General features: G+C 37.6%; 1 protein-coding gene and 1 long non-coding RNA gene across 7 annotated transcripts in view; one reads left to right on the top strand and one right to left on the bottom strand.

Annotated features, from left to right (window-relative positions):
- The window catches only part of CPSF6 (cleavage and polyadenylation specific factor 6), a 34,377-nt gene extending 13,031 nt beyond the window's left edge, over positions 1 to 21,346 (bottom strand). For 3 of the 5 annotated variants that reach the window (XM_059186288.1, XM_059186290.1, XM_059186289.1), the window contains exons 1-9: positions 21,199 to 21,346; positions 13,239 to 13,448; positions 11,609 to 11,712; positions 8,123 to 8,268; positions 7,094 to 7,267; positions 6,853 to 6,963; positions 5,869 to 6,373; positions 3,393 to 3,508; positions 2,766 to 2,919 (exon numbers count right to left, since the gene is read on the bottom strand). In XM_059186288.1, the coding sequence (XP_059042271.1) occupies positions 2,766 to 2,919; positions 3,393 to 3,508; positions 5,869 to 6,373; positions 6,853 to 6,963; positions 7,094 to 7,267; positions 8,123 to 8,268; positions 11,609 to 11,712; positions 13,239 to 13,448; positions 21,199 to 21,258 (1,580 nt within the window). In that variant the 5' untranslated portion in view covers positions 21,259 to 21,346. The remainder of the gene's footprint in view (positions 1 to 2,765; positions 2,920 to 3,392; positions 3,509 to 5,868; positions 6,374 to 6,852; positions 6,964 to 7,093; positions 7,268 to 8,122; positions 8,269 to 11,608; positions 11,713 to 13,238; positions 13,449 to 21,198) is intronic. The other 2 variants (XM_059186291.1, XM_059186292.1) reach the window with 1 other exon arrangement.
- Positions 21,347 to 21,373: 27 nt separating this feature from the next.
- LOC131839141 (uncharacterized) lies at positions 21,374 to 25,325 on the top strand. Of its 2 annotated transcripts, XR_009356826.1 has the most exons (4): positions 21,374 to 22,105; positions 22,244 to 22,308; positions 22,442 to 22,505; positions 25,239 to 25,325. It is a non-coding gene; the product is annotated as an uncharacterized LOC131839141 (long non-coding RNA). The 2 variants fall into 2 exon arrangements; XR_009356825.1 differs by having other exon boundaries at positions 22,244 to 22,505.
- Positions 25,326 to 25,843: the final 518 nt, after the last annotated feature.

Below are 25,843 nucleotides of genomic sequence, written 5' to 3'. Positions count from 1 at the left end.
TTTTCTTTATTTAAGAGAGAGACAGCGACATGCACAAAAGCATGACAGAGAGGCAGAGACAGAGGGAGAAGCAGACACCCTGCTAAGCAGGGAGCCCAATGCAGGACTCAGTCCCAACACCCAGAGATTATGACCTGAGCTTAAGGCAGCTGCTTAACCAACTGGGCCACCCAGGCACCCCTGAAACTGGACCATTTCCTTGCACCATACACAAAAACAGACTCAAAATAGATTGAAGACCTAAATGTGAGACAAGAATCCATCAAAATCCTAGAGGAGAACACAGGTAGCCACCTCTTCCACCCTGACTGCAGCAACTTCTTACTAGACACATCTCCAAAGGCAAGGGAAACAAAGGCAAAAATGAACTACTGGGGCTTCATCAAAATAAAAAGCTTTTGCACAGCAAAGGAAACAGCTGACAAAACCAAAAGACAACCGACAGAATGGGAGAAAATATTTGCAAATGTCTTATCAGATAAAGGGCTAATATCCAAAAATCTATAAAGACCTTATCAAACTCAACACCCAAAGAATAATCCAATCAAGAAATGGGCAGAAGACATGAACAGTTCTCCAAAGAAGACATCAAAATGGCCAACAGACACATGAAAAAGTGCTCAACATCTCTCAGCATCAGGGAAATACAAATTAAAACCACAATGAGATACCACCTCACACCGGTGAGAATGGCTAAAATTAACAAGTCAGGAAAACGACAGATGCTGGCGAGGATGGGGAGAAAGGGGAACCCTCCTACACTGTTGGTGGGAATGCAAGCTGGTGCAGCCACTCTAGAAAACAGTATGGAGGTTCCCCAAAAAGTTGAAAATAGAGCTACCCTATGACCCAGCAATTGCACTACTGGGTATTTATCCCCAAATACAAATGTAGTGATCTGAAGGGGCACGTGCACCCCAATGTTTATAGGAGCAATGTCCACAATAGCCAAACTATGGAAAGAGCCCAGATGTCCATCGACAGATGACTGGATAAAGGTGTTTGTGTGTGTGTGTGTGTAATGGAATATTACAAAGCCATCAAAAAACGAAATCCTGCCATTGCAATTACCTGGATGGAACTAGAGGGTCTTATGCTAAGCGAAATAAATCAGTAAGAGAAAGACAACTATCATATAATCTCACTGATATGTGGAATTTAAGAAATAAGGCAGAGGATCAGAAGGAAAAAAAGGGAAAAAATGAAACAAGACAAAACCAGAGAGGCAGACAACCATAAGACTTTTAATCATAGGAGACAAACTGAGGGTTGCTGGAGGGGAAAGAGGTGGAGGGACAGGGTCACTAGGTGATGGATATTAAGGAGAGCAAGTGATATAATGAGCACCAGGTAGTATATAAGATTGATAAATCACAGGTCTGTACCTCTGAAACCAATACATTATACATTAATTAATTGAATTTAAATTTTAAAAATGTAAAAAAAAAAAAAAAAAAAAGGAAAGAAAGAAATCCTGCTAAATTCTGAAATTCACAATAGGGAAGTTAACAACTGCCCGTAAGCTGAAATACCTAGAAATTCTTACTTAGTAGGGCTTAAAAAATTTAAAAGAAGACTATGTAAGGTATGGTCTTCAGCTATGACAAATTTGTTCAGATACAAAAATCCTTACTTACACTGGGTCAGAAAGGTACTAATTAGAAAGCTAAGGACCATGACAAAGACAGGGTCCTTTCCCTTAACTTAATTAAGATTCTAACACCAGATAAAGTATACTGTAGATAGATCTATGAATATCATATACAGATTAAAGATCTACTTTTCAAAATATGTAAAATTTCAAAGTTAGCTATAATACTAAAAAAAGGAACTACCTAATTAGAAAACTAAGAATAGACATTAACTTCCTTGTTCTAAATATTTATTTAGCACCTGTTCTGTACCAAACACTATTTAGTCATTAGAAATACTACAATTAACAGGACAGGTAAGGCCTCTTCCGTCTTCCAACATGTATGTATTCTAGTGAAAAGAAATGTGCAGTAACAATAAAGAATAGGGGCAGCTGGGTGGCTCAGTCAATTAAGGGTCCAACTCTTGGTTTTGGCTCAGGTTGTGATCTCAGGGTTATTAGAATGAGCCCCATGTCAGGTTCTGTGCTCAACACCGAGCCCGCCTTGGATTCTTTCCCTTTTCTTCTTCCTCCCCCTCAAATAAACAAACAAATAAATAAATGAATAAATAAAATCTTTTTTAAAAAAGACTCCAGTAAGTACTGTGACTACGGTAAATACTATGAAAGAAATAAAAAGAACATGACATAATAACCTGGGAGAAGACTTCTTCTAGAAGTTAGATTGAGTTAAAGCATAGATAATAAGAAGTGAGCTATGTGAAGAGCCAGGGAAAAGGGTTCCCAGCAGAAGGAATATCAGGTATAAAGACACTGAGGTATTTAAGTATTAATGGATCAAAAGGCAGAGAAGAGACACCACCACCATGACTAGAGAATAGTGGGCAAGGGGTGAGGTACACAATGAGGCTAAAAAGACAGGCAGGTATCACACACTGCCCTCAATGTTTAGAGTCTTATTCTAAGAATAACCGGAAACCTTTGAAGGGCTTTAAAAACAAGCAAACACCTTACATTTGATTCAATGTAAGAAGAAAAAAAAATCAATAATAGCTATTGCATAAACAGTAATAAGTAAAATCAAAGTCCTATGTTAAAGTCCCAAACACATTATTTTTTTTTTTTTTGTAAAATAACAGTTTTAAATAGACATGAGACAGGAAAGTTTTACCTTGATCCAGAACCATAAGACTTGGATTCAATTCCATGAAGGCAATCTTGCAAAGAGCTAATAAGAACTTTGCAACGATCATCAGCAGATACTTTGGATTGTTTAATTAAAGAAATTGCAGTTACCAATGTCTCAATAGCACTCCCATAATCACCTAAGAGGGAAAGGAGAGACTGAAATCAAAGAAATTGTTTCCAAAATACCATCTAATCATTTGGAGGAAGAGTAATAAATCATTTTATAAAAGAACAAAATAACTGCAGAAGATGTCTTAATTTTTTCAGTGTTTCACCATTTGGAAAAACGTTTTATGTGCATGAAATTAGCACAATTTGTTATTATTATTGCTGTGTAAAGCAGGTTATTAATTTGTAAATATGAGAGTCAAATTTAAGCCATTAAATGTAAAGACTAAAATTTAAATCTATACCTAAAAATTTAAAATTATGGATTTTTTTCATTACTTTGACACATAGTTCCCTTCAATGTCTTTTAAATAAACACAGATATGATTTGGGAATATGAATATAAATACTAAATGCAAATGACCAATCTTCAAGATTGCACATAGTTTTAGGCCATTCCTGATAACATAAATAAGAAATATTAATACAGAAATACACAAACCAGCACTGGCATCAGACACAGCTCTTGAAATAGCACTGCTTGAGATTGCCCTATTTCTATTCATGATTTCTTCAAACTCAGCTTCACTCAATGGCGTTCTTGCAGTATCCATTTCCCTGTAAAATAAATATAAACCTTAAATTGCACTCAACAAATTTTCCAAGTTAGTCAGAACAGTATTAAACAACTCATACTAGTTGCTTTTGACAAATGCCTCAGAGCTAGCAGTTATTTTTCCCGAGGGAAGCACACTATTTATCCTACAAAGAGAGTAAGTCTAAGCAAAATTCTCTTACTCCACTATCTTTCAGCTGAAATAAAGTAGCAACTTAGAAACTTTGCCTTTTGGAGGCCAGAGATAATGTATTTACATATCTACAATAAAATATTTTTCAGAGTCATACAAAAAGAAGACACAATAAATTGTTCTGATGAATATATATATAGCATAAAAGTTATATATTATTATTATCTTCTATTTATATATATTTTTAAATGGTGACAACAAAAAATACAGGCCTACACAATTAAGGAGTTTGGTGACATTTATGTTTGGATCCTCTAGGCACAGGGCCCAACTTACAACAGAAGGATAACAAATCTGATTAATGAATAGAAATTCAGATGTGGACAAGATCTTAGACCATCTTGTTTACCACTGAATCCCTGGAAGAGTATCAGGCAAATAAAAGATAGTAAGTGTAAACTGTTGAAAAAAATGGATTAAGTGCCAAAATTTTCTAAAGCTACTTGACAACTTTAAAACTACATGTAAATTATGTGTCAACTATATTTCAATTAAAAAAAAAAAACCTGTACATGTACAGTACAGGAAAAGGAAAGTCCTGCCATCTGAGTTACCAGTTACTAACTAGGACACTGAGTTGAGGGACACACTAGTAGTTCATTCCAATGAAAGGAGGAAACAGTTAATCTAACTTTTTGCATGCTTTTAAAATATTACTGTTATTACCCAAACTTTATAAACATCCTGAGCAAGTTACAAGTTGTTCAAAATATAGGTGTAATTTCAACTAAATGCCACGACTTGTGCCAATTCTATCCCTCTTAAAAATAAAATCCCTTATTAAAATAATGAGTTTTCTCTAATTTTTGATAAAAAATTAGTCATTAATAACCATCCCCACCATTCTTGAAAACCTAATACTGCAGAAATTCTGTTATGTTAGGAAAAGGATATGAAACTCAAATTTTAAACAGTCAAACCAAGTCATGTAACCCACTCTTATATTCTAATTGTGAACATTTAATATGAAGTCACTCACTGGAATTAAAGTGAACAGAAGTTATATACTAGTTCAACAGTTCTAACAGTTTTCTAAAGAAAACAGCATTTTAAATAAAAGATTTATTTATCTGAGAGAGAGAGAGCACAAGTGGGTGGGGGTGGGTCAGACAGAGAAGGAGAAGCAGACTCCCCACTGAGCAGAGAGCTCAACTTCAAACTCGAACTCAGAACCCTGAGATCATGACCTGAGCCAAAGGCAGACACCTAACCAACTGAGCCACCCAGCTGCCCCAAAACAGCATTGTTGACAGTCAAATAGATACAACCTCTAAAAAAAGATAATGGTCAATGAGTTTTGCTTACAATATCAAAGTTATTGCCACGTGTCTGTGTAACTGCATGGAATTAGGCAGAACCTCAAATCCATTCTTTCAGGATGTTATCAGACAAAATGAAATACAAAGTAGTTTAACAGTGATAGTTTAAAAATATAAGCTCAGAAGAAATTAAAGGGGCAAATTCAAATAGTTCTTGGAGAGTAGAAACCTAGCTCTCTAATTATGTTTTGAATATGGACAGTTTTTAAATGACTTTCAAAGGGCGCTAAGAGATCACTTACTTCAATAGTGATTTCCACTGAGCTCTTCTTCAAGCATCACCATTACTTATTCTAATTTCCATAAAAACTTTTTTACAAACCCAAATATACTTGTAAAGCACTGAATATTTCCATTTTAATTAAAAGTTGGTAATTTGCTACTCAGGACTCCTGATCAGCATGAGCTAATCAATAGTACTTATAAACAAACTGATCTAATTCCTAAAATGAAGAAACTTTAGTGCTCTGTGTAGTATCCCCAATGGTAAACTGAGATTCATTTTACCATCTTGTAAGTAGTTTATGGATCCCATTTCTCACTTAAATTATCTTTATTAACCTCTTTTAACTTAAAAAATAATGAAAATGAATCCCCAGAATTTAGTGACTTGCTCTAAATCATGCAGCTTTATCAAGTGGCAGAAGTGGATTACTCCCAAAGCTGTTTTGTATGTCTTTCACCATATGATATTGCCTCTTCTAATGAGAGAATATAATACAAAATATTAAATACCTGGGGAAAAGGCCATAATTTAAAAAAACAAACAAAAACCTTGGTGATGAGAGTGTGGAGTATCTTTCATCAAACAAATACACCAAGTCTACTGTCATAGATACATATAACTTACCTTCCAGGAGGCCCATAGTCACCCCTATCATATGGTGGGGGTCGGCCATATGGATCTGTTGGTGGTGGACCCCGGCTATCTGATGTAGGCATGCCGCTGTTAGTCGGTGGAGGAAAGAAAGCTGGATTCACATGTGGAGCTGGTGGTGGGGCACCTGGAGGTGGTCCAGGAAGATGCGGAGGAGGAGCAAGTGTAAGGGGTGGCCCAAGAGGGCCAGGTGGGCGAGGTGGAAAAGGGCCTGGAGGTGGAGGTGGTCCCTGCTGTGGAGGTGGTGGACCAGGAGGGGGGCCGTAGCCTGGAACTGGAGGTGGAGGGCCGGGAGGAAGCGGACCCAATGGAGGCTGCCCAAAAGGTTGTCCAGGAAAAAGAACTGGTGGTGGAGGGCGATCTCCTCGATTAGGAGGCCCAGCTAAAGGAGGAGGCAGAACCTGACCAGGAGGTGGAGGACCCGGTGGACCAGGTGGGCCTGGAGGACCTAAGGGTGGACGTGGTGGAGTCTGTCCAGCTATAGAATAAAGGAGAGAAGAGAGGAGAGGAGAGAGGAGAGAGAGAGAGAGAGAGAGAGAGAAAAGAACACTTCAATAAGGTATTGTAACCTTTATGCCAAGAATATACTTTTAAAGCACAACTCATAGACCAAGATTCTTTCTCTTTAAATGAAACCCATATGGTAAATGCTACACTAACAACTATAGAAGTGCGGTATATCTTTACAAATTTAACTAGTTCAATTTATGCTTAAGAAAAATTATTGAAACAAAAAACGTTAATAAAGAAGATTACAATGCTTAGAGATAGTTTCCATCTTTCAGCGTACACACATTTCTTACAGTGAAATCACCCACCTTATATTCTACTCTGATGCCAAGCTAGAAAGTGAAACAAGGAAAAATGGTCTTGAAAGGATTTTTTAAGAGGTAAGAAAATAAGACGGATGTAAATATTCTATATATAAGTCAAGCAAGTTTGGAGAAAAATAAAGACCTTTTAGGCCAAAAATGGGTATTTCCTCTATGCTGTGCCCCATATGCCATGGAATCCTAGTTTCCAGGAACAAAGGCCGAGTTCCTTTAACAAGATGCTTGATCAAATTTCCTGGATTCCAAAAATAGCATAACAAGGAGAGTAAGTCACATTAATAATGCATTACTTGAAAAAGAGAGAAAAGGAAAAGAGGTATTAAGGTAGACACATTTTATCCATGGTAATTTAAGAAAAATTTTACCTGGAAAAGGTGGGGGTGGCCCTCCTGGTCCTGCTGGTCCAGGAAATCTGTCCCCACCGGGAACAGCCCCTGGAAAACGGCCCCGTCCTCTACCACCTTGTGGAAATGCTGCACGTGAACTGCCTCCTGGAGGACCAGCTTTACCTTCCCCAGACATTTGTCCTGATTGTGTAGCTGCAAATATCCAAATACTCATAAATAGCATTTATTAAAATAGTCCTCTGAAATGTAACCACTGCTATTAGAAACAACTCTATTTCAAAGTTCATGTATGCTATAGGCTAACTTGCGGATGTCTTGGGCCTGTCCACACTACATGAGGAAATACTGGTTAGAAAACATTCACATCGAGTCTCAAAGTATCCAGACTTAAATGTGTTTCCAGTAAGTAAATATGAGTTAATTTCAAAATACCAGTACTCTACAGCAGCCAAGACTAAAATTCTCCCAATAGAAATCTGAATTTCAGGAAGCATAGATTATTTTTTATCCTATTCTTCAGTTAAGTCTTAAGTGCTAAGGCATTAAAAGAAAAACCACCACTTGAATTTCTGTTAACTGCATGATCATCCACTAGATCTCTTTAAGTGACAGCATTCATTAAGTGTGTAAAGGCAAATCTTTCCTTTATTCACTTAACCAAGTGAGGGAAGGTCTTGGTGCTAAGCAGAAAATCAACAAATATTTTCTGATTACCAGTGGCTTCTTCCCCACCACAATACATATCCACGTAAGTTCCCTTCAATCTAAGGATTAGAATGTAGTTTCTTTCTCTAGGATGAGAATGACAGGACAAGAATGGAAGGGCTATAGAACCTGCACACTGTTGTAGAATACTGGGTCTGAGACATAGTTTTCAGTACACAGGACCATAGTCATAAACCAGACTTAAAACCAAAGGATGGGCTTTCTAAGATGGATTCTCCAATGAAGTATTAAGATGACTTCTCTAGTGTAGTATCTAACAAATACTAGCAACATTGGTTAAAATGCACATCTTTGAATAAAGGCCTCTGAGGGATTGCTTACTTTTCCTGGACTGCATTTCAAATTGACTCAGGAACTGTTTATTGCATGGAGTTACAACAGGATTCTGACCATGAAGTTCTCTTTTAGGCAACAGATCCATTAACTTTTTTGAGGATGCTTCAGATCCAACACCAACAAGGGCAAACCTAAAAGATGTTTAAAGGAGTGAGAGTAGGTGGGGAGAGATTAACAAAACTACTGTTAAGGAAATGATGTGCATTTACCTTTATCTAAGAAAAATGAAAATATTTCTTAAATTAAAAATATGCAAGCTCACTCTTGCATCTTTAACTTTTTCAAAATATTAACATACTATATACCTCACTCATTTAAAAAGTGTACAATCCAGTGGGGTTGTTTCCCCCCCCATATATTCAGAGTTTTACAACCATTACCACAAGCAATTTTAGAGCATTTTCAATATCTCAAAATCAAACTCCATAATCATTAGCTGTCACTCCATTTCCTTCCATCCCCCAACCCTAGGAAACCACTAATTCACTTTGTGTCTCTATGAATTTGCCTATTCTGGACATTTCATATATATGAAATTATACATATATATCTCATATATATGAAATTATATGTGGTCCTTTGTGATTAGCTTCTTTCACTTAGCATAATGTCTTCAAGGGTTATGCATGCTATAGCATGGCTCATTACTTAATGTCTTTTTATAGCTGAGGAGTATTTCATATGGATATAGCACATTTAAAAAAAGATCCCATCAGTTGACAGACATTTGGGTTGTTTCATTTCTTGGTTATTATGAATAATGCCACTGTGAAAAGACGCCCAACATCACTAACTATCAGGGCAATGTAAATCAAAACCACAATGAGATGCTGTTTCATATCCACTAGGATGGCTATAATCAAAAAGATAAAAAGTGCTGATGAGGATGTGGAGAAATTTAAAACTTCATACACTACTGACAGGCATGTAAAATGGTATAGTTACTTTCATAAATCATGTGGCAATTCCTTCAAAGGTTAAATACAGAGTTAATATATAGTCCAATAATTCCACTATTGAGTATATATAAACACACACACCTAACAGAACTGAATATGTGTTCATACAAAACTGGTAAAAGAATATTCATAGGGGCATTATTGACAATAGCAAAAGTAGAAACAACCCTAATGTCTATCAAATGATGGATGGAATAAATAAAGATGTAGTATATCCGTATGGTATTCAGCCATAAAAAGAATACTGATATATTCTACAACATGGCTGAATCTTGAAAACATTATGCTAAGTAAAAGTCAGCCACGAAGGACCACATACTACGATTCTATTTATATGAAATGTTTAGAATAAGAAAACCATAGAAATAAACTGTTAATGGGTACACAATTTCTTCTGGGGATGATGAAATGTTCCGCAATTAGACAGTGATAATAAATATACTAAAAACCATCAGACTGAACATTTTATTTTTTATCTATTTTTTAAAAGATTTTTATTTATTGGCCAGAGAGAGGGGAAGAAAGTGTGTGCACGTACAAGCAGGGGGAGCAGCAGGCAGAGGGAGAAGCAGGATCCCCACTGAGCAAGCACCTCTATGTAGGACTCAATCCTCGGACCCTGGGATCATGACCTGAGCTGAAGGCAGACACTTAACTAACTGAGCCAACAAGGCGTCTCAGACTGAACATTTTTAAAAGGTAAATTTTATGGATGTGAATTATATCTCAATTAAGAAAAATAAATTTAAAAAAGAAAAAAGAGAAAAAAAAAAACCCCAAATGGCTACCAATTTCATACAGTTATAGGATACTCTAAATTATTCTCAGAAGGGCTCTTAGGAGCTCTTCCTAATGTTCAAAATGGCCCTTTAACTAGATCCCTTATTCTAGTTGACAAATTCTACTGTGTGAATCAAGATTATCTTGGGTCACAACACTCAGAAACAATTTAATGAATTCATTAATTTAACAAACATTTATAGAACACCACCACCTATATCCCAGACCCAATCCAGGGCTAGGGAACAAGAAGTGATCAAAACAAAACCCTTCCTCTCATAGACGTTACGATCTAATGGGAGACAAGACCAATTAGGAAAATACACTATAATAAAGAAAAAACAAAACAGAGTGAAAGGAGCAGAAAGTAGTATTTTGCATAGAATGATGAGGAAAGAGAACTCTGTCAACAGAGGCCTGAATGAAGTGAAAGAGAGCCATGTGGATATTTGGGGGTAAAACCAACCAAGAATAAGATATTATTGGTATAAAAATCCTACGTAGGAATATCTGAAGAACAGCAGAGATAAATGTGGCTGAAACAGTATAAAGGCGGCAAAGAATGGTGTAGGATCTAAGGTCAGACATGTGAACAGATCACACAGTGCCTTTCTAGGGCACAGTTAAGATTCTGTCTTTTACTCTATGAGAGGGGACCATTAGAAGAAGATCTGAGCAGACAAATATTGATGTCACTTTTTTCCAGTGTTTACATTGTGCAGTAACATAAGCTGCAGGGGATTTAGGGTGAAAGCAAGAACATCAGGCTATTACAAAAGTTCAGTAAGAGAGAATAGTGGGTCAGGACCAGGTAATATAAGTGAAGTTCGTAAGAAGTGCTTAGATACCCCATATATTTACAAAATATTCTTAATGTAAACTGATACTCTGAACATAAAGCAGACTAAGGCATATTCCTTATTATTTTGCATCTAGCAATTTATCTTAAAAAAATCCAAAATCTGCTCCTAAAAGTTTATATATAGTGATGCTTCTGTAGTATTATTTATAGTAAGCCTGAAAACCCAAATAACCAAAAATAAGAATGGTAAAATAAATTACTGTAGCACACAAGGTATGATGGAAAGAATTAAGACATTAGCGATGAAGTGAATTTATGGATAAATATGTTTTACTCATGTTATGAAACATGTGAATTATAATCCTGTTCTTTTAATTTTTTTTGCACTAAATATACGCTATGAGCACTAGGGAAAAACCTGCAAGTATATTCACTAAAATCTTAAGAGTGATCATGTATGGATGGTGACCTTGTGGCTTTTTATTTTCCTATGTCTGGGTACCTATATTTTACAATGCTGCTCTAATGATCCTATCTCATTTATATAATTTAACAGTTAAATTAAACAAAGCATTCATTTTACATTATTCTCCAGTTGCCCATCTTTCCCCATCCCTTAATCACAGGATAATGCTTCTTCAACACTGTCTTTTCAATAATCATTTCAACCACAAATGGAGAAAACTCAAACTCAGGAAAATTAAATACATCTAATCTAATCTGTCCACACTTCCAACTGCACTAGTTTTATTAAGTTAGAACACAGGGTAAATGAAATTAAGTGAAATGAAGGGAAATCTCTGCCCAAGATCCTTTTGCCAATGTGGATAATAAAGCACGCACACAGTTAGCATTAAGAATTATTACTCCCAAAATTATGATCACTAGGTACTAACTTATTAGGGGAAACAATGAAATTAAAATTCTTACCCCTTTGACTGGCCATTTGCCCGGTTTTCAAAGAATTTTATCTCCAAAATATCATTTACTCCCAAAGAGTGCACTGCTTCAGTTAAGTCTTCATCAGTTGTCCACTGCAAGATATTTCCCCCTCATTAACCATCAAAACATAGCCAAGATTTGTATTGTTTAAACTTGTTTTAAGAGAAAACTCAGAACAAACAAGACAGTTAATGTTCAGTGCAAATCTAAGCAGAGTCACTGTCAGTTAATCTTTAATTTTTAAATGGTATAAAAGCACTTGAGGACCCAACTTCATCCCCTGATAAATGTTTCAGAAATCAGAAGGTATATATCCTTGGAGGTAAGATTTATTTCAAAAAAAGGTGTTGTTTTTTTTTTTTACTCTTAAAGACTTTCTAGTCTCTCCAAACTTTAAACTCCTATGATACTAAGTTTTTAATAAAACCAATCTCACTTACCACTTCTTCCCTTAAAGGAAATTATTTCAGAAAATAAATTCTGCCTTAATTGAGTGTAAGATTAAAAAACAACACTAACATGTACTGAGTACCTATCATGTATACTTTATATCAAATATTTAACTCTTAAAACAATCCTGTAAGTCCTATCACTATTCCCCTTTCACACATGGTTCAGTGGAGAAATTTAAAGCTTGTCCAAGATCACAAAAATAATAGATGGACAATCTAAGATTCAGCCTTCTTTAGCAATCACACTCCTGATATTGATACTACTGATACTCTCTCCAATATTATAAAACTGCTCAGACTGAGTGGTTGGAGACTAATTTTTTTAAAAATGTGAACATTTTAAAATTCTACCAAGGAAAGAAGGATGACAGATTTTGATTTCTAGACAACTTTTAAACTTTCGAATGTATGTACTAAATGCTTCTAAGCAGAGATATAAAGATTCCACATGGCTGTTTCAATGATTTTAAGATTTAATGCTAATAAAATCATAAATATACACTGAATGCCCAGTTAATGAAATGCCCAATCAATAATCTCATAAAAAACCCAAATTAAAATATAAAGTATATAGCAGTGTTTCCATAAATGAGATTTCAAATTTAAAAGCAGAAATAAAATTCAGTAAGTTTGTAATACAAATTAGATAATGAAAATTTCTTTTAAAAAGGATTTTACTTTTTTAAGCAATCTCCACAACTAATATGAGGCTCCAACTCACAACCCTGAGACCAAGAGTTGCACACTCTTCTGACTGACCCAGCCAGGAGCCTAATAATGAAAAATTTAAAAACCCCAGATCAAACTGTTGTTCCTAGAGTTCTGAATCCTTGTTGCAGACTTTACGTGAGTATTTTTCTTTGTAAAACTAGGATAACAGAAGTGTAGAAGTAGTAAAATATAAAAAATATCTGATTTAAACTCAAAATAACTGAATTATATTTAATGGAATGTCTACCAAAACAAGCTGAATGACCACAAAATTCAAAACTAGATTTGGAATTTATAATGTTTAAATATACTTGAATTTCTCTCTTCATTGCATAAACAAGCATACAGAACATCAAATCTTCAAATTTTTATTTTATAAAACTGGAATAAATTAACTATTTGAACAGTTCAAAACCAACTACCAATCATTTAATTCATATGTTAAGTTTACTTACCCATGTTAGGTTTCCAATATACAATGCAATTCTCTTTCCAGTATATGTATAGACAACATTTGGTGCTGCTCCTTTACCCACATCATCACCAACAGTTGGTGGGAGAGTATCCATGTAATCACGGTCTTCTGGGGCATCTCCATTATTTGCAGATGGAGAGATGACATCATCATACAAATCTATCTGATCATGCCCACCATATTCAGCCTCCTGAGACACAGAAATAATGCTCTAAATTATACAACAGTCAGACTACCACTAAACAGACTGGAATACAAAATTCAACTATTTTGTTTTAAAAATCTGGTAGAAGATAAAGCCCCAAAGATCTCAGTAAAAATCTTCTCTTTACTTCACGCCATAGATGTATTCTTGAATGGTACCTATATAAAGTGAGTTTCTGTACAATAAATCCTATTTTCCCACTTACATATATTATAATATGGAAAATAACATTCCTCAGGGATAAGAATGATAGACAAAATAGGTAGTGATGTAAAACTTTCCTTGTTAGTACAATACTCTTAGAGTAGAAGTAATAATACATGAATGCAAAGAGATGGGCTTTAAAAAAATGACACAAAAATATCACGAACAAAAGTCAGAGCCATTATAAATCTTTTAATATTTAACTGCAGACAAATACAACTATTATTTTCTATGGTATTCAGTATCTTGTTTCCCAACTCTGTGCAAGATACTAGTTTTAGAAAAAAGTACAGTGAGCTAAGCCAAAGGAAGAGATGAAGAAATGTGGGTACATAAATTATTCCAAATGTCATTACAAATGAATAAGAAATAGATTAACAGTAAATAAAATATGCATAAAACTATCCAAATTAGTATCCAGCAATAGTTTCATTATTCTCAGTCAACAAAGAGTTATTGCTTACCTGAACGCTTAGATCTCTAGTCAATTTAGCAAGAGATATCTAGTCAATTAGCAAGAGAAAGATGATATGAACAAGGATCTAGTAAAGCTCTGCCACTGAGTATCACCAGCAGAATAAATACAATGCCAGTGGATGCCATTTACATGCCTGAATGGTAAGCAAGCAAAAACGGAAAGCAAACAAGAAACAGAAATGTACACAAGAGAAAAATGAAAAAGAAGGATTCTACCATAAATAATTACAAGAAAAATGAAATACAGACGTTGGCAGAACACTCAACACCATTTAAACTGCCCTTTGTAAGGGCCACAGGCTTGACTAGCCAGAATCAGAAGAAAAAACTACTTTTATCTTCCTTCCCTTCCATCACTAAGTATCTATCTAAATCAATGTGAACGATTTCATTTTTCTTATGAGGTAGAAAATTTGAGATAATAAAAGAAGAGAACTACAATCAAAAAACAACAAACTTGAGAGCCCAGAACCTGGGTTATATCCTCTCATTAATATAACTTATTAAGGAGGAACTGCTATATAAATGGCACATAAGGAGGAGCTAAAAGTTTTAATAGTTTTAAGAAGTATTAGGTGGTAGACAAATGACCCAAAGGAAAGCATTTATAACAGGACTATAAACAGATCAACAAAATGTTGTTATTATAGGCCCCAAGAGAACATAGCTTTGCTTTGTTACCCAGAAGAGCAGTAAAGATTTTTTTAAAAGTGGAAAAAACCTAAAAGGGGAAATAACAATTATACACATAGCTAAAGGAATCTGAAATTTACAAAGTCATCTTCAGGTAATCTTCTGCATAACTGAGTCAACCAATTTACTAATTACATAACAGCATCTTTACATAACATTTTGTTATGAGGTAGAATGTCTGTAAGACTTATCTAATAAGGAATCCAAGATCTCTAGGTTAAGTCACAGAACAAAGCCATCTTTAGCAATGGGCAAAAACTAAGACCACAAATAACTAAATTATGCCTTGATTTTATTTTGTTTTGTTTGTACAGCAATATCAAAATAATCTTTTATAACTGAATTTTTGTTAAACAAAGTAACATGCTCAAATTGCAGTGACAGTAAAAATTAGGAAAAAGGAGTTTAAGTTTTGTTATGAAGTTTCAGTGTAGCTGAAGCTTCAGGCAGCGTAGTTGCAGCAGTGGTTCCATACACTTAAGACACTAAAAAAGATTCCCACAAGGGGCAGTGGGCATTTTAAACTCTTGCAATCCAGTTCTGTACACCAAGTGGAATTATTATTATTATTCAAAGGGAGTTGTGTTTCCATCCTCCTCAGTAGAGACTACAATCACAATATATGGTCTGAGGGAGAGTAAAAAAAGAATGCAAGGATTATTTAAAATTTATATTTTCATGAAACAGGTTTAACACATCATTTGATTTTTCATTAGTTCTAATCTAGGAAAATGTTTACATAAGTAGACAATAATTTACAAGCATAATCGCAGCTACACTAACCTGGTGAATCACAATCACTTACTATTTTTGTCCGTCCACGAATTCCTATGTTGACACCAACCAATTTTCCACATTGATATGATTCTACCAATATTTAGGATCAGCCATTTTGTCTGGTAGTTGGACTGCTTCCAATTGGTTGAAGTATGATGCTAATTGAGACCAGGGTCCTGGGGTTTGATATCCATGTGGACTAGTTAGCTTCGCTCTGTTCCAAGGCCACAGCCTGTACTTCTAGCCCCAACGGTATGCATTTGGACGTGGTGAAAAAATATTAATGAATCTGAATACATTTGCTGCCATTACTAAAAATGCAATTCAAAGCACATACTCTTGAGGTATCAGTAATCTTCCTTTTCAGCTTCAGCATATCACATCTATCCTCCATATTAAAAAAAGATACAGAACACATCTACTTTCTGTTCTTATTTTTAAAAGGGGAAAAACACATATTCTGAAATTATGCAAAATGTGTATCACAGGTCATATACAAAGAAGGTGAGCTCTGAACATGTACTGAACAAAAAGGAAATAGCTTCTACTGTGTCAGAGAGAAATGGTCAACAGTGTCAAGTTCTACTGTGGAAAGAATCTTCTCAATTATCATCTTTAGGAACTTTTAATGGCATTCAAAAACAAACAAAAACCAACATTGCCCCTCTAACTATTTTAGATGCCAAATGCTGCTCAGTCTAACTATCTGCTTTTCATAATAACTTATCTATTGATAGAGCTGCACATAACATGTAACTTCCAATAAAATAATAGTTCTCGGGGCTCGTTAAAAAAAAAAACAGTAATATTTCTCCTTCCCTACATTCTAAATCGCTATAATCATTCTAATCGCATGGCATTCTTTTAAGATTTTACACTTCAAGATTATGTTCTACATGATATACAAGTAGCTGTTGCCACATTAGAAAAAACAGTTTAAAACAACATAGATAGTAAAATAACCATTAGCTCCCTTCTATAGGCAATGTTTCTTCTTCCCTCCAAGCACTTGTTTTTAGACATATTTTTCTTAATCACTTCCCACAAAATTTTAGTATCACAGATGTCCTGTATATACATACATTCTGTATACCACCACTGGGCTGACCATGGAAAAACCATACAAAACTCTTCAATCTCCCTGACAAGCCCAACATAGCTTTTGGTGATCCTAAATTGTAATAATAGCATCCCTGCATTACACGAAGAGTACCAGTAATGGTACAGCAAGGGCCACTTGTTTTAAAGCCCCTTTACTTAAAAGAGAAGGAGGAAGAGGAGAAGAAAAAAGAGAAAGGAACGTATAAGCCATTTCCATTTGGAGAAATATAAAGAGGGTAGGTTTACATTTTGCATTTACATTTACAAAATGTATTCTATACCAAGGAAGAAAAATACCAGCATGCAATATCCAGTAGAAGATCATCTAATTCATATTTACCTTTAGAGAAAATACATCATTTTCTTATTTTTATCTACTTGTGTTCTGAGTACATTTGAAAATTAGTTTTCAATCCCTGTAAAAAGGTCAACTAATGGTAAAGAAGCCAACTTGGTACTAAAAATATGCCACATGAACCACAAATGGTGGACAATTCACAGGCAGTTGAATAAACTACACTCATAAACTGTAAAACTGAATGGGAAGAGCTCTACTCCCCTAAATATTCCTACCTAAGTTTCTGAGTCAATCTCATTCTTAACCTTACAGCCTTATCTCAGAGGATTTTCTATTAAATATAAATTTACTAAAAATAAGGTTTTCACGGACATTTGCCCAAGAAACTTATTTTCCAAAGTCAGCTAGACAACTGGCTCGAGTAGATACATAAATGATTAAATATAAAATATACTGAACTCACGAAATAAAGGCAAGCTGACTTACGAGGATGGCTAGGTCCTTAATTTCTGAAGGAATTTTTTCCCAGCAACACCTATATAACATTTTCATTTTAAAACTCAGTAGTCAAAGTACTAAGCACTGTGTTACCAGTGACCTACCACTAGACAGATCAGTAACTAAATTCTATAGTAAGAGCTTTTCATCTCCAAACATGCAAAACACACACTTAAATGTATACAGTGTAAACTTTCCTCAGGTTCCTAGTATTTTTTACTTTCCCCATCAATAAAAATTCTACAAGGATACAAAGGAGTTTTATATGTGACCTGTCAGAGTGTTTTAGTTATGTAGATGTATCTCACCCCCCAACTACAACGCATTTTAAGAGTAGAGACTATCTGAATTTAGTAAACCTCTTTGTTGGCATATAATAATAGATAATCAAGAAATGTATTTTGAACAACTGAGTCTGAAAATTTTTTATTTGGTCTTGGTCAAAATTAAAGTCTGTATTTGTTAAATAGTAGGGATGCCAACTACCACGTGAGAGTACAAATCCCAGCTCAAGCTGTACTGAGACATACTACAGAGGCTGAAACAGAACTGTTTTCTTCTCAACTCCAAATTCAAGTAATGTAGAGGTTTGGAAGTAGTTCAAATTTTCCTTCCACTGGAGTAACTAACTGTTCTCAATTTGGTTATATCCAAAGACCTTTACTTTAAGAATTAAAGAGCACCCATAAAGAATAGCCAAGTCCCTTGTGCCTTCTCTCTTTCTCCAACTTTATTCTTCATTCTAAATCCATCTGGTGAAGAAAGGAACCCTACAGTTTCACTAAATTTATTCTCACCCCATTTCCCAATTCTCTTCTCCTAAGAGAGCTGACTGTCTCATACTTTCTGATGTAAGTTTAATCTGTCCTTAACCAAAATACACACCTGGGGGGGGGGGGGCTTCATAAAGTACCAATTAAAATGGAAAATACAGACTATAGAGAATTTCAAAGTGCACAAATGCAATTAAATCTGCAGCTCACAGTGAAGAACAAGGATTTTTTTTATGAAGGTTTACAGCAGTTTAGAAGCCAAAATAAGTCAAGATTGGTTATAATTAGTAAAACCCAACTACAGTAAGAGTCATAGTTTACTATAGCAACCAGTAGAAATAAGGTCACCAGCTCACAATAAAGTGAAAATTAGATCAGTAATTCTGTAGTTGCTTCTAATTCTGATCAATTTTCAGAAAAATATTTCAGTAACAGTAACGTTTTTATAAAGAGGATGGACCTTGAAAACAACCAACTATCTTTTTGTGGACATATTTTGTAGAGGAATTACCACAGCAAGCAGATTATAAAAGCAAAATAATAACAAAAACAAAGCCTCTATTTAATCCCATTAATCTTTTCAAAAGTATAGAGATTTTACTGGAAAAATTATACAATATGTGTAATATTGTTAATATACAATATGTATAATATTGTTAACAAAACGCTGTTAAGTTTACATCAACAGAGAGCTACATTTTTAAGAGAATCCTATAAAATAGTTCCTTATCTGGGCCACAAAATTTTAATCTCTTCTTACCTCCTGCTCAGTCAGCACTAGTTACTGCACAAGGATAAACAAGTATCACTCCTTCCAGCTATATGTATTAAAGAAATGGCCATCCCAAATTAAGTATGGGAAAGCCTTAAAAAACCTCTTTAATGAAGAGGTCCTGAAGAAAGCTCCAACTCTAAAACTGCACCCAAATTATTCTTTTATCATGGGGGAAAGGGCAAAGCAAATGTATTTTCTTATAAGAAAACCTGATGAAGATAGTCTTGAACATTCTCTTTTGGATGGAATGTTATACCCATTTGATAAATAAAAAGACATTTCCTAGAGGTCTTTGTCTACTGATCTTAAAAGCATTACAATCTGATTGCAGTGCCCAAGATCATTTTCTGATTTGCCATTGACACAATTCAGGCTTCACCGATCCAAAATATAAACACAATAAAAATAATGAAAAATTTAAAACTTAGCATTTGATTACAATATCCAGTCTTTTACAGAGTAGGAACAATTTACAGCTACCTGAAAAATATTTTTCTTTTTCAAAATACTTAAATCAGAAAAGCACAAAGTCATTCCGGAAAATAAGAACTGTTAAGGAATTCTAGCTTTCTCTCTTTTTTAAGAAAATCTTTGAGGCCTTGGGGCGCCTGGGTGCCTTCGGCTCAGGTCGTGATCTCAGGATCCAGGGAACGAGCCCCGCACGGGGCTCTCTTGCCCAGCGGGGAGCCTGCTTCTTCCTCTCTCACTGTGCCTGCCTCTCTGCCTACTTGTGATCTCTCTCAGTCAAATAAATAAATAAAATCTTTAAAAAAAGAAAAATCTTGAGCCTCTGGTCAGAAATAAAGTCCTGAATGTTGTGGGTGGAAAAAAAGAAAAACACATTAACCACTAAATTTATATCAAGCTTCTCTTACGGACCTGGACTATAAAAAAATAAAGCATTTAGGTGCACTACAGTTAGGCACAATTTAATTTTTTAAAAATGTGTTACTACATAAAGGCAGTAAAGATGGGAACAGCAGGCTTAGCGCTTACACGTCACTACTCTAGTAACGAACGAGATCTTTTGCAAGGATGTCCAACATCAGACATCACAGCTCCGCGGCTAGTTCTTCTGTGGCTTGTGAGATACCGGAAAAACCTTCCATTCTCACTTTCTCCAACCTTCCAAAACCTAAATTAGCGGATCCCTCGGAAGGCATTTTACATTCGCTTCCGAAAGTCAGGTCTTAATTACAACCCTTTAAACTATACTAAAAGAATTTCGGGTCAACGTTCTTTTATTTTAATCACCCCTCTTATCTCTTGGTGAGCTACCCCCACCCCCCATCCAACCAACACGCTTCCAAGTCTTCCTGCGGCTCAGGCCATCTACCTTCACAGGTATTTTCATCACAAAAGCCAAGAACAACTGGGCCTCAAAAGCACTGCAAGACCTCGACCACCGAGGCAAGGCCCGCGCGCCGACTTTTAAGCACGAACGCTGGTGCAAAAGTCAAAGGACTTGTTGCAAACGTGCCCACACCGAAGCCGCCTTCAGAAAGTGTGAGGAGAGGAGGAAGAAGACGCCACGCCGAAACCTGTCGCAAACGCGAGCAGGAGCCCAGGAAACTGGGCGCGCGGGATACAAAGGGCCATGAATGCGGCCTTCCATGAGGCGACCGTGCGCGGCCGGGGAGACAAAATGGAGCGACGAGAGGAATCGGAGCCCGAGCTGCAGGGCCGGGGGAGAGGCGGCGGCCGGCGCGCGCCCCGCCGGGCTTCCTGCTTGGCCCGGCAGCGGGGGAGGGGGCGCGGCGGCGGCGGCGGCGGCCCGTTCTCTCCCGCCGCGCACACGCGGCCCCACCGCCCGGGCCTAGCGCGGCGGGAAGCGCCCGCCGGCCGCCGCCAACAATGGGGAGGGTGGCGGCGGCGAGGGAGGGGCCGGCGGCGGCTGCACGGCGGCCCGCGTCCGCGCTCCGGGCCCCGCGGCGGGCCGCATCACCCGCGGCCCGCGAAACGACGCGGTAGAACGAGGGGCGAGGGGGGCGCCGCGCCGGGGTCGGACGGCGCGGCCCACAGGCGGCAAGGGCGCACGGTCTGCAGCGGCGCCGGCTCGCAGCCTGCGGCGGGCCCCGGGTCAGCGTCCGGACCGCAGCGCCGCCCGCTTCGGCGGCGTGGGCACGGGCCCTCACGTACCTGGTTGAACTCTTCGCCCACATCCGCGTAAATGTCTATGTGGTCCACACCGTCCGCCATCTTCTCTCGGCCGAGGCCGCCGCCGCCTCCTGCAGGTCTGCCCGCCGCGGCAGCAGCAGCGGATCTAGCGGCGGGGGCGGGGCGCTCTGCGTCACTTCCGAGGCCCGAGGGACGAGGCGGGGGTGGCCGGGGGCGGCGGTCTTCTCAGCAGCCGGGCCGCTCGGCGGGCGCGGAGAAAAAGCCTGCGTCTCTGCTGGCGGAGGCGGCTTCTTTTGTGTGTGTAGGTTAGGCCTGGGGTTTGCGGGGCACATCCCAGCTCTTTCCAGAGACGGGGTTTTCACGTTGCCTCTGGCACACTCAAACGTTTTGTACTATTTTCATTTCTCAGTTTTTCTCACGGTTCTCACAGCCAAGGCTTCTAGAGAGGTGGAAGTTTTATGTCCGTGATTACATACGGAGTGTAACCCAGCATTCTGGGAACGCCTTGAGAGCGAAAACGATGTTCTTATCCCCGCATCCTCAGAGACCCACCGTTTCATCTGCCTAGTAAACGCTGGATTCCCGTGGCTTGTTATCTTAGGCAATTTGCAAGCTACTTAGGTTATTTGCATGCCATTTATGTTTGCTTCTCTACCTCCCGTCACCTTCTCCTTTCATCTCCTCTTTCCCCGTCCGTTGCCCTTCAGTTTTACCCCCTTAGATCGCAGTTGGTTTTTCTCTGAATACTTCAAACGCCTCCAACTTGAATGCAGCCATCCTAGAGCCCACCCGGCACGATAGAGGCATCTTGAGGCAAGGGGCTTCTCTCTTAGAACCATCGAATGTCTGAGCGAGAAGGGACCTGGAAAAGGCGTCATTAGCTCCAAACATCTATTTTTCAAATGAGGGAACTGAGGCCAAATAGAAGGTGAGTGAGTTAACCGGGATCACGTGATCAATTGAGACCGCTTTCTGCCACCAATATTTTATTCAAAGATGTCTCTCCGGTTAGAAACCTCATCCTTCTCTATTTCTTTTTCACCCATTTGAAAAACCACCAAATTAGAGTGTTGGCTAAGATGCAGAAATCGCTCACACAATGATAAGCCAAAGAAGATCCACCTGTACTTGGTATGTTGGAAGAAGCTTCGTTGGAGTCTTACAGACCAGTATGGTGATGTGGATACCAATTACTAGTCTGTCAGTTTACCAGCTGGATGGCCTCAGTCGAGTTACCTAACCTCTCTCTCGTGTTCAATTTCAGAATCTTCAGACTTGTAATAAAACGTACATCACCAAGCTTGAAGGTTCATGGTAGTTTAAACGAGGTAATATGCAAAATGCCCCCATCCTCTTCTACTTCTTGGGAATACTGATTCTCTTTTTTCCGTGGGGCTTTTATAGAAGACGAAAGCGACTCATGATAAGGAGCGAGACCCATTTTTAGATTGGCGTGGGCACCATAGGCCCATGTTAGATGTCTATATCCCAATCCCCAGAACCTCTGACTTTATTATTTCACATTGGAAAAGGGGCTTCAGGGCTTCACAGGTATGATTAAATTAAGGAGTTTGGCTTATCCTTCATCTCCTGATAGATCCAAAGTAATCATAAGGGTCCTTGTAAGTGAAAAAGGAAGGCAGGAAAGGGGAGATTTGATGTAGGGGCAGTTTATGTTCTTTTTAGTACACTTAAAAATCATTCCAGGGTTCTGACTTCTACCATTGCCCACGAAAAAGGTGTGACGGTTTCTTTAGAGGTCATTGGGGGGTTCCCCCCCCACCCCGACTCTGGCTGCTTTTAAGATTTTTTTCTCTTAGACTTTGGCTTCCTGCTCCTTTACTATGTATGTTTGGAAGTGTATTTCTTTTTATTTATGATTCTTGGGACTCACCGAACCTCTTGAATATGTTGATTGATGCCTTTCATGAGTTCTGGAAAATACTCAGCCTTTACCTCTTCAGATATTGTTTCTGCCCCACTCTTCTCTCCTTCTAAAACTTCAACAAATGTATGTTAAATCTATACTACCCACTATTTCTCTTACCTTCTCTTTCTTATCTCTTCATGCTTCATTTTTAATAGCTTTTTTCTGATATATTTTCTAATCAAAATATATTTCTAATCAAAATATATTTGATTAATTCTCAAATAGAAATTAAAATAAATTTTAAAAAATTGGGTTGCCTGGCTGGCTCAGTCAGTAGAGCATGTGACTCTTGATCTCCGGGTCATGAGTTCAAGCCCCACGTGGGGTATAGACCTTGTGTTATAAAAAAAATTTTTTTGAAACAAAAAAATAGATTACTAATTCTCTCTCCCATGATGTCAAACATCTATTTAGCTATTAATTTTGGTTTGGGGGTGGGGTTTTTTGGTAATTTTAAGCTTTAGAATTTCTATCTGATTCTTTTTAAAATCTGTTACTTTCATTTTTTAAAAAAAGATTTTATTTATTAATTTGACAGACAGAGATCACAAGTAGGCAGAGAAGCAGGCAGAGAGAGAGGGAGAAGCAGGCTCCCTGCTGAGCAGAAAGCCTGATGCGGGGCTCGATCCCAGGACCCTGGGATCATGACCTGAGCCGAAGGCAGAGGCTTTAACCCACTGAGCCACCCAGGCGCCCCTGTTATGTTCATTTTTATAGCATTCTATCAAAACAGTGAGTCCTGGCTTTCATCTCTTTGAGTGCAGTAGTCATTGTTGGTATACAATCTGGGTCTCTGCTAATTCCAATATCTGGAGTCCTATTGAGTGTATTGTTGGTTCTTTGTTTTAGGTATTTGTTGTGGTTTTTTTGTTTTGTTTTGTTTGGAAAGAGAGAGAGGCGAGGGGCAGGCATAGGGGAAAGAGAGACGATCTTCAGCAGGCTCTATGTCCAGCCCAACACGGGGCTCAATCTCACAACCCAGAGATCTCACAACCTGAGCCAAAATCAAGAGTTGGACGCTTTACCAACTGGGCCACTGAGGCAACCCTATTTGTTGTGTTCCTTATGCTGTTTCTCACTCACGTTGTCTTATTACCTATCACTGTGTGCAGGACATGATAATTGAAATACTTGAAGAAATAATATGAGTCCTAGGATAGTTTTTTTTTTTTCCATAGAGGATTTTCATTATTTTCTGCAAGGCATCTCCAGATACTAATGAGTATTAGTATCTCATGGATCACCCTGGATTAGGGTAACCTCTCAGCCATCTCTTTTGAATCTGAAATGCAAGAGCATTCTGAATGTATAGGCCTATCCTTTCTACATCTTGCCCAGGTAATTCCTCACTCCCTGGCTGGCTTATTTATTTATTTATTTATTTATTTTTACCATTTTTGTTTTTTAATTTTTTTTAAATAGTTTTTTTTAAATTTTTTATTTTTTATAAACATATAATTTTATCCCCAGGGGTACAGGTCTGTGAATCACCAGGTCCTGGCTGGCTTTTTGATGATTTTAAAATGTTATAGTGGTGTCTGGGTGGCTCAGTTCCTTAACCATCTGACTCTTGATTTCAGCTCAGGGTCATGAGATTGAGCCCTGTGTTGGGCTGGGTATGGAGCCTGCTTAAAATTCTTTTACCCTCTGCCCCTCCCACCCCTTCGCTTGTTCTCTCTCTCTCTCTCTCCCTCCCTAGCTCTCTCTCTGAGGAAAAATAACAATAAAAAATAAAATGTTGTTATAGGGTACCTGCTTACTTAGCAATGTTCAAGAAATGAAATATTGTAGTTTACAAAAGAAAATGCTTAATAATAATAACAACAAAAAGTAAAAACTCTCCACTTATTCATCAGTGCTTCTACATACCACCCTCTTTGTTAGACATCTTATAAGTCATTAATGTACATCGATGAAAGATTAGAGATTTGGGTTTTTATCCTGACTTTACAACTGACCAGCTAGGTAGCCTTAGGCAAGTCCTTTACTTCATGAAGTTCCCCCTCAGTTTTGAAATTCTATTATTCAAATCTACACAGAATTCAAAGTCCACAGTGCCTTGAGAGCAACTTGACAATGGTATTACCAGAAAGGTAGTGGGTTGAAACAACAGAAATTCATTATCTTATAGTTCTGGAGATCAGAAGTCCAGAATGGATCTCACTGGGCCAAAATCAGGATGTCGGCAGGTCTGCATTCCTTCTGGAAGCTTTAGAGGTAAGTACAGTTGTTTGCCTTTTCCATCTTCTAGAGGCTGCCCACATTCTTTGTCTGCGACCCTGTCCTTTCCACAATTACATCATTCCAACGATATAAACAATATAAAATCAAAATATTTAAGAAGAGTAACAAAGAGGTTGGGAGGAGGTAAATAATGTTCTAAGGTCTTCTGTACATGTCCTTCTCTATACAGAAGAACTTTCTCTCCTTTTCCATGCACATGTCTATGCAACAGTGGCAACCTCAGCTCCAGAGTTCAAACAAGCACCATTCAGGAAAATGGCTATATGTTTTGAGTTTCAATCACAAAATCTAAAGAGACAGCAGCTGATTAGCTCAATTTTTATAGGCGTCTACTTTTAGTCCAATCAAGTTAGTCTAAGGAGATGGAGTCATAGAGTAAAAACACAGCTTACAAAATCTACTCTGTGAGTTAGGAAAGAGTGGACAGTTGTCAGTAAAAGACAATTGCTCTGAACTAAGCAGATACCCCAAGTCTTGTCCAACACATTCCAC

This window comes from Mustela lutreola, chromosome 8 (genome assembly GCF_030435805.1).
Source record: "Mustela lutreola isolate mMusLut2 chromosome 8, mMusLut2.pri, whole genome shotgun sequence".
Lineage (NCBI taxonomy): Eukaryota > Metazoa > Chordata > Mammalia > Carnivora > Mustelidae > Mustela > Mustela lutreola.
This window is presented reverse-complemented; position numbering and strand designations above follow the sequence as displayed.